Source organism: Tachypleus tridentatus, chromosome 1 (assembly GCF_004210375.1).
Source record: "Tachypleus tridentatus isolate NWPU-2018 chromosome 1, ASM421037v1, whole genome shotgun sequence".
Taxonomy (NCBI): Eukaryota; Metazoa; Arthropoda; class Merostomata; order Xiphosura; family Limulidae; genus Tachypleus; species Tachypleus tridentatus.
In genome coordinates this window covers 163,320,527-163,330,441 of record NC_134825.1, presented here as the reverse complement: position 1 = coordinate 163,330,441, position 9,915 = coordinate 163,320,527, and the positions used below count along the sequence as shown (strand labels likewise).

Sequence of the window (9,915 nt, the reverse complement as noted above, 5' to 3'; positions counted from 1 at the left end):
TGCAGTCAAAACACTAATTTATGACAATAATTTATAATATCTAAATTATTACGGTGTATAACACCTCATAGTGACGAAGTGAGATCTACGGACCAATGTTTTGTGTGATATTACGTCGCTTTATATCACATATTATGGGATATTATTCTTAAGCTTTTATGTGACTTGGTCATTAAACAGTTTCTTTTTGTGATTTCAAGTTTGTTTGTTTTAATTTCGCGTAAACCTACACGAGGGCTATTTGCGCTAGTCATCCCTAATTTAGTAGTGTAAGACTAGAGGGAAGGCAGCTGGTCATCACCACCCACCGCCATCTCTTGAGCTACTCTTTTACCAAGGAATAGTGGGATTGACCGTCACATTATAACGTCCTCACAGCTGAAAGGACAAGCATATTTGGTGTGACGGGGATTCCAACCCGCGACCCTCAGATTATGAATCAAGAGCTTTAACCACTTGGCTATGCAGGGCCGTGACTTTTAAGTAAAGCTTGCTATTTGTATTGAACTTCAGAATAGTTTTTGATGACAGGATACATCTCATTTGTACAAACAAAGATAGTGACGATTTATCGGATTGTTTTTGTAGAGGGCTTCTACATACCTAGTTTTATGACAGTGTAATATTCTCAGATAAATTGATTTCAAGGCAAGTATCATATACATATGCATTTAAGACTCGTGAATAAAAATTCGGCATTTCTTCTCTCAAAATCAATTTGTAGACCTATTGACGATATAAGCTCAGTAGGACTGAAAGCTAACAAAAAGCTCGTTTGCCTTCTTTTACGGCCCCCCCAGTGGCTCAACGGTATGTCTGCGGACTTACACGCTAAGATCCGGGTTTCGATACCCGTGGTGGGCAGAGCACAGATAGCCCATTGTGTAGCTTTATGCTTAATTCAAAACAACCACAGCTTTCTTTTACGATAGCGACATACGTCGGCAAAACATACATACATCATTCACTTAACCAGATAAGGAGTGTGTGTTTTCTTATAGCAAAGCCACATCGGTCTATCTGCTGAGCCCACCGAGGGGAATCGAACCCCTGATTTTAGCGTTGTAAATCCGTAGACATACCGCTGTACTAGCGGGGGGCTAACCAGATAAGAAATGCTGCAGGGTTTTTTTGCAGGTAAGGTAGGCATTATCTAATACAAGAACTTCAAAAACGTAAAGGCAACTAGAGCTAAACAATTTCAATGGTTTTCTTGATCACATATTTTATGTCAAACCTAGAAAAAATGTTTTTCAAATTTCTACATCATTAAAGATGGTGGTAAAACACGTGATGTGTTCGTATATCACAACAACACTTTAGCTTTGATCTTTTTGAGACAGCCAACAGTGATAACTCCTCAACAATATCTGAAACCATTGTATACCAAAGACATACCCACTCTCTATACTGAGGTAATCCTTCCAAAACACCTTTTTATTCATGTTTAGCTATAGTGGATTTTATTATTTGCTAACGTGCATGACAGTAAACACCAGCTATTGCAGCGCACAGTCATGACCATGTCGAACCGGCATGGCCAGGTGGTTAAGGCACTCGACTCGAAGGTCGCAGGTTCGAATCCCCGTTACACCAAACGTGAAACAACTGTGAAGCTGGGTCAGGTAGGATATATTGGTATCCCTTTTCGACAAGTATAAGGGATGTCTGTATTTTATGAAAGATACTGCCCATGTCGACAAGAATACGAAGATCCTCGAGTCTCAAGTAAAGACAATAATCCGAAACCACTTCAGGTAAAGCCAACAATTCGAGACCACTTCAGTGAAGCTGACGTGTGGACATTCCAGGATGACTCTGCTTCATACAACAAGGCACAAAAGAAACAAAAATTGGTAATATTTATGTACTCTATGCAGCAGAAGTGAAACGGAGGAAATTTCACTTGATGTGCATTGAAAAGGCATCTCATCATTTATATAATAGCCTTAGGTGAAGAACTATCTTCGAATGGAAAGGAACAAAAGACTACAATGGCTAGATAACAGTTAATATTTCAACTCTATCTCAAACTGCTGGAAAGTAATGGGTAACAAAGTGGAAGAGAACCCAAGAAGCACTTTAGAAATGCATAAGTCTTAATCCGCATGTGATATCATCCAGTCCCTCCTACACTATATGAAACAGCAATGTAGGGCTGTTGTCAAAGCCATAAAGGGCAAAATCAAATATTAAGAAAATACTTTGTGGCTATTAGTGACGTTATATTTAAATCAAGGTTTTCTTACGTAAAGAATATTTTCGTATTTGCCAAGTGTTTGTTGAAAATCTGCTGTTATGCGTTCGTCGCGATTAGTTTGTTAACAAAGATAAATCTGTGTGCGAGTGAGAACGTTTGGATAATTAAAACGTGAACTACGCTGTGCAATCTCCGTAACCATTTACACCACGTACAATCTTGTAAAAAATTACAGGAACCAAGAAACATGTGGAAAAAACGGGTGCTACAATTTTTTTCATCACTTTGCTCCTGTATGATTTAACAAAATACTAAAGATAAACTCTTTTAAATAAAACTAACCTCTCTAAGACGAATTTAGACTCATATCCTTTCAAGAGACTGTAAACAAGAATTACTGTTTGTTGTTAAACACAAAAACCACACAGTAGGTTATATGTGCTGAAACCACCACAGGTATCTAAACTTTTTTACTGAGACACTGGTCGGCGTAAATTACTGAGTGACGTAAAAATATAACGCAGGTATACAAAACATTCAAGTACACTGACATGAATGTGCAAATTTGAAAGTTCTATGTGATCAAGTTTAACGTTTTGACAACAGTTTAAAAAGGAGTTATGACAACCTAAATTTTTATTTACAGTGTGGTTTTCATTAGTTAATTATAGTCATGAACTGGTTCACTGTTCTCCAAGTGGAAAGCTACACATTTAACAAGTATGATTAACAAAAACGTGCGGCTCATACGATTGTTTGTATTGAATTTCGCACAAAGCTACACGAGGATCATCTGTGCTAGCCGTCCCTAATTTAGTAGTGAAAGGTTAGAGGAAAGGCAGCTAGTCATTACCACCCACCGTCAACTCTTGGGCTACTTTTTTTACCAACGAATAGTGGAACTGACCGTCACATTATAATGCCCCCACGGCTGAAAGGGCGAACATGTTTGGTGTGACGGGGATTCGAATCCGTGACCCTCCGATTATGAGTGTTTTCAAAATAAGAGAAAAACTCTGGACAGAAAACATTTTATTGATTTCTTGGTAACATACAAGATTGATTAAAATACAAGGAAGCCCCCAAAACAGTCGATTATTCAAATCAAATACATAATTTTTCGTAAATGTTAGTATTCTACAAAAAACAAACAACACATTATTATTGGACGTTGAACAACTACATCACTACAAATTAATGAGGCAGAAGAAAGTGTCTTCTGCACCTTACAAAGTACAATTTAGATGTCTAGATGATTAAGGCAACCTCCAAAATAAGGCATATATATTGCAATATGATTTGAAACATTTACCAACGTTCCCACTAAACAATACATTTCATTAGATGTCATCACACTTGAAAATATCCACCCTATTTCAAATAGTTTTACATGCTACCTTTCAACAAAGTACAATTAAAAAATTAACATCTTTTAAATAATCCAACTTAATAATGCTAATTGGAATCTTCTTTTCAAAAGTCCATAAAACATATAAAAGTCAAATCTAAACACCTAATGGTAAACAAGTATCTCTTCAAACCACCTTTAAGAAAAGAGATCACAAGAGATAAATACATGAAACTTTTTTTTTCATGGAGCATGATTTTAAACTTTATATTTTAAAATTTCAAGTCTTTTTCTCAGATTAATCTCTACATTTCATAACAGATACAATTACCTGGTTCTTTAATATTATGTATAATTAGGCTTTGGTGAAACAGCCACACTTGTGATGCAAGAAGTTGATTAGTTTAATGAACTTGACCGTAGTTTATATTAAACTTGAAAAAATCAGAGATTTGCAATATGCATACACAGAAATCCAACAATCACGAGTGGCTTATTTTAAAACATTTTTGATTAATTCCAATATTACTGTATATTTAACAAGAGTGTGCTGAAAAATTTCACAGTGATAGTCATGCAAGTCAAATAAAACAAATGAATTGTGAAACTACAAATTTTCAAACTTTAAAAAAAACAAAAACTGTTTTCTTAAATATTAAGTTCCAAGACTTATGCATGTTTGAATTTGCAAAAATGCTATTTCTTGTTTGTTTCTTTAAGCACAAAGCTATACGCTTGGCTATCTTTACCGTTCTCACTACAAGTATCCACATCTGGGTTTTAGCATTATAAGCTTCAAGAGTTACTGATGCATTTTACCCCTTTAACAGATGTACAAGAAAATCAAAGTACTAATTTTACACTGTAGTTGTTGTAAGTAATTCAATACTGAAACACAAGTATGACTATTAAACAAAACAAACTTGAATATTTGAAATTCTACTGGTTAAAAATGAATGAAAATTAATTTTATCAAGTATTATGTTAAAGTTAATGAACAGTATTTTGTAAATAAAAATAAATCTTTCATAAATTGACAGTTTCACAACGTTTTTAAATGTATGTTTGTAACAACTCAAAAATACAGTTTTGAATAACTCAAACATAATTCTTGAAGACAAACATTAGTCCGATGTTTTGAAAATTTCCACTTCATGTTTTAGTATAAATCATTTAAGAAATATAGGAGGTCAAATTATTTTGAAAATAACAAAATCAAACTGAAAGCCATTATAAGTCTAGGTAACTGAAGATCATACATTGTCAGAAAATTAAAACACACTGACCAAAAGTATTTAAAAAAACATCACAAACAAAATAATCTAGCTATACAAAATTAAAATTTAATTTTGATCGAATATTATATGAACCTTCTTTTATTCACTGGAAAAAAAATTAAGGAAAATTAAACAATTAACTTGTGCACTTTAAGATTATTTATAACACAAAAATATATATAACTGGAGTACATGATATAAACCAGCAGTTGATGTTCCACAACAAATAACCTAAATGAGCTATAAAATTGGAATACTTGCAGAGAATAATTAAATCATTTTTGAAAATCTCTCTTAATTTAAGATCACCATGAAAATATGGTTTATGTTGTTAAAAATAAAAGAAAAACAAAAGAGACACAAGATTTAATTTTTTAATACTAAATGAAGCCAACAAGAAGCTTAAAAAATACATAAGAAAATTCTAGTTTTCTTATGTAATAATTTTTTATTTAAAGATTAAATGTTAAATATTATTTTGGGCAAACGTAAAAAAAAACATTTGTTAAAAAATTACTCATTTCAGTCAGAAAGGTAAATAAAATGTAATTTCTACAACAATGTGTATTTTACTATTTTTCCCCAGTCATTTCTTATATTATAATTACACCAAGAAATTCACAAAAACAACAAACTTCATTGCTTAATAAAATTTCAAATATATTAAGAGTGCAAAATACTAAACTAAACGTCCATTAAAAACAAAATTTTGTTTCAAAAGGAAAAAAAATTCACGACATACAGCATGTACATCCTCAACTAATGCTAATAATGAACAGATCGAAAAATGTTTCCAAATCAATTTTAGCATCAGTGACAACTGTATTCAGCAAATAAATATTGATCATATGTAAGAATCACGAATTTTGTATTATTACAACACCTTCATTTACACATTACTGATCAGTGACAACTATATTCAGCAAAGAAAAACTGATCAATATGTAAGAATCATGAATTTTGTTCTATTACAACACCTTCATTTACACATTACTGCTGCAATCCTTGGCTTTATCTATGGCAGTGCTTAAAGTTTTAGGACAACTCAGTTCTTTTCAGTTTAAACAATAGTATTAATAACAAACCTAAAACATATACTCTTTACATTTTGGTATTTATAATGTACTCTCAGCAGTGAACATGTAACATGTTAAAAATCTTGAACAACAACTACAACCTAAAACTGTCAAATTATATCGAGTTAGAATGTACATACAGTTCATTTTTATTAATTCTAAAATATTATACTATGCCAAATAACCAACGGTTGATCATGTTATTTTGCATATATAATTCTATGTATGACTGAGAACTATCACGGGCCATGCAACAAAACACACAAATTACAGGAAGTCTGTTGAAAACCTTTATATTGTGTATACTTATTAATTCAAGACTTCTTTAATCTTTCTTTAAAAGATATACAAGTTGGCAAAAGTTGACCAAAATACTGTTACTATTCATATGTGCCTCTATCTAACACATCATAAATTTTCAAAGGAAAAAAAAAAACTTAATTTTTTTAATATGTAATTGTGACCCTCACTTATTAATTACTATCAAACAAACATTTCTGAAACATTCAATTAGTTAAAAAGAAAAAGTTCCTTAATATGCCACTTGTCCACTTTCTGTAAAAAAATCACACTTCCATAAAACCCACATAAATTTTGGATCTACGTACATAAATAAATTACTCGTACTTTTAGTAGCAGTGTTATCAAACAAAAGATTTTTAGAAACAAGTTTTGGTTAGTAGACAGCTCTACAACTTTGAATCATTAGTTATGTAGAACTACAATGTAACTGAAAGTTTCCACATTTTCCCCACTCAAAACTTGTAATATGAGTTTTAAACTAAATGTTTTGACAAAATTCTTTGTTGTGTGTTTTGTTCTGTATAACCATTCAGCAAAACCAACTCTTGGCTGATTTTGAGTTCAAAAACACTGCATAAGATATGGAATAAACATGTATGTTGTCATAAAAAATCAAAATGTGTTCAATCAAAGAATCTCAAAGGATTCAACTGCATATACAAATGCAATTAGTGCATCCTTCATATAATGAAAAAAACAGACATATGCTATGTTAAACTCATTAATTTGTAAGTTAAACAGAACCACAAAGTACTAAAGAAATTAGAATACTTTGACAAATAACTTGAAAACTAGTTCATTACACCTAATACTGATAGCTTCCAATCAGAATAAGATATGTAATTAGAGCAAAACAAATCGAAACTTGCTACCATTACAGGAAATTAAGTATACTTATTATACATTTCTACTCATATAGATTAGAATGCACTGCTTTGTCAGTTGGGCCACTTTCATTGTTAATGATTTACTACAATATTACAGATAAGAAAGAGGAAAAAGCTACACGACCTTATACATATACATATTATTTTTATCTAAATAACAATTTGAAAACTCTTTACAGAATTTCATAACAATTACCACAGTAGCCTCCAAAGCAATTTTCTAGAATTTTTTTTTTCTTGTGCTCTTATGAATTTTCTGTCTTTCACTTCAAATATTAAAGAAAAAAGCATAACTGCAATTCATTTTCATACTTTCCTCAAACTTCAAGGACACGTGTCAAATCAGGGTAACTTGTTACTAAGACTTCCATAACCAAAATTAAAATGAAAAAGAAAGAGTGATAATTTGAAGTCTTTCTATAGCTCATTTTAATTGATATACAGTTGAAACTTACAGGTTCCAAGTCACTTTTAAATTACTAAACATATAATTGACCTACACTGTTTTCTCATAGCATGTATTTGACATATACCTAAAACATTAGCTCATACCATAAAAACTAACAAAAAGTACAATATTCACAGCTTTTGTTTGCATTTTAGCACATACACAATTGAAATTATTTTTCTGTTCAGAATACCTACGTAGGGATAGTAAGAGAAAAAGAAAAAATAATCTCAGATGTACATAACAAAATATAAACATAGGCCCTACGTAAAAATTAAAAATATACGCATAATTATGTAGAATGTAGTTTTTTAAAGATACAAGTTAAGAAAATTTTGATGTGTTATTTATCAATACCTCATCATGTCACCAACCTGATTACTCAAAACTTCAATCAGTCTGTTCCTGAATAATAAATTTATCACTTTTTCATTTATTATTTTTGTGAATCCAAGGCAATTTTCTGCAAACAAATTACACATAACATATATATTTGTAGCTATAAACCCATTTTTAGCTGTAATAATTAAAAGATATAGAAAGAGATACAATAAATGAAAACTACAAGTGAAATACACGTTGTTGTGAGGATCTCAGAAAACAAATTTTCTTTATTTGTATGTTAGTAATTATATAGATATTTAACTTTATCTCTCTGAAAAAGTTCTTCTACACAAAATTTTCATTTTGGATCCAGTATGCTCTTTTAAAATGCACCATTGTAACCATTAATCAGTCATAGCTTCCTCCGGCATCACAGCCTCCGCCAGAAGCACTGTCATTAGAGACTTCACAAGACGAGGAGACACAGCTTGTAGTTTCATGGCTAACACTCTGTGTGACAGAAGAGCTACTGGAGAGTTCTACTGAAGTGCTGTCTGACTTGATCACAGATGACAATTCAGTGCTGTGACTTTCAGAAACTTCCAAATTATTGGCATTACTGTCATTCCTGGTTTCATCAGAATTGTTATCATTATCAGACACATTCTTATTCTTCTCTTCACTTTTGTTAGAATTGCTGTGGGTCTCAATCTCTGAATGGTTTCTATAGAATGTAGGCTGAGAAGAAAACAAAAGTGTTAGCAACAATGAATCGTATACATGCACACCTCAACTATTTCACCAAATGGTTAATTCTCAAGAGGAAATTGCATTTGAAGTGAGTTTAAGAAAAACAAAACAAGTTTTAATTTCTAATTAAAAGTAATTTAAAACTAAAACCTCATACAATACATCATGTTATTTGAAATAATTGTTCACTCTCTGTAAAAACAAAACACATTATAATTGTATCAAGCATGAATTATGGAAAACAACAACAAAAAGTTTCATTGTAATCTTTTCAACAGTATTCATACCTGGAAGTTTTAGTAAAACTTCTTACCCCTCATACGTAGACTCATGAAATTAAATAGTTCAATACCTTATCATCCGTGCTCAAAACCTGAAGATCTGCAGTCTTCCCATCACTGTTGGTTCCTTTCTCCTTAATAGCATCATCTCCTTCTTCTTCAGAATCATCTTCACCGGAGGAATCAGGAAGCTCTGGCTTATCCTGTAATACTGTAGAAATTACATTCTATGTTATTCAGTACTTTTTTTTTTTTATTTTGCACAAAACTACACTTAGGACTATCTGTGCTAGTCATTGATAATTTAGCAGTGAAAGGCTAGAGGGAAGGCAGCTGGTCATCACCATCCATTGCAAACTCTTAGGCTACTTTTTTACCAATGAATAGTTGGATTGGCTATCACAATACAATACCCCCATGGCTGAAAGAACAAGCACAAGCATGTTTGGTGTGATAGGGATTTGAACCTACAACACTCAAATTGTGAGGTGAATGGCCTAACCAACTGGCCTTCAACACTTGCAACAAACAACTCATCCACACATCCTAAGGTTTTAAAAGTATTGATACTGGAATTTCTGTCATGCATTTACTTCTCGAATGTCATTAGGCCTGAGTGACCCTTTCACAGCACTTAAGTTTTTCAGATTAAGGTTGCATTTATATCACCCAAGTTATATAAAAGTTCAAGTGACAAATAATAATCATGCTCCCCAACCTTTGTGCTGGTAACGAAAAACAAACACAAAAATCTTCTTGAATTTTAACACAATAACATATTTTCTAATCCCAACACAAAAATGTATAAATATCAAATTTTTACCAAATCTAGAACTTTTGAATTTGAATTTATTAATAAACATTATCATAAACTTGGCTTATTTTAAATTACGATAGTGCAATGTACAGCCTAAAAACATCTGGAAATTCAAAATTCTGCATATTCCCACTAACATTCAGTGCTTGGAAATGTAATGAAACAATTTTCATCCACCACATTCTGATTTTACATATTATTTAT

General features: G+C 31.9%; 1 protein-coding gene across 3 annotated transcripts in view; it reads right to left on the bottom strand.

Moving 5' to 3' along the window:
• Positions 1-3,217: 3,217 nt before the first annotated feature.
• The window catches only part of LOC143229465 (pleckstrin homology domain-containing family F member 2-like), a 34,144-nt gene continuing 27,446 nt past the window's right edge, over positions 3,218-9,915 (bottom strand). For all 3 annotated transcript variants that reach the window (XM_076461829.1, XM_076461835.1, XM_076461823.1), the window contains 2 exons: positions 8,966-9,105; positions 3,218-8,601 (listed from right to left, as the gene is read on the bottom strand). In XM_076461829.1, coding sequence (XP_076317944.1) covers positions 8,272-8,601; positions 8,966-9,105 — 470 coding nt within the window. In that variant the 3' untranslated portion in view covers positions 3,218-8,271. The remainder of the gene's footprint in view (positions 8,602-8,965; positions 9,106-9,915) is intronic.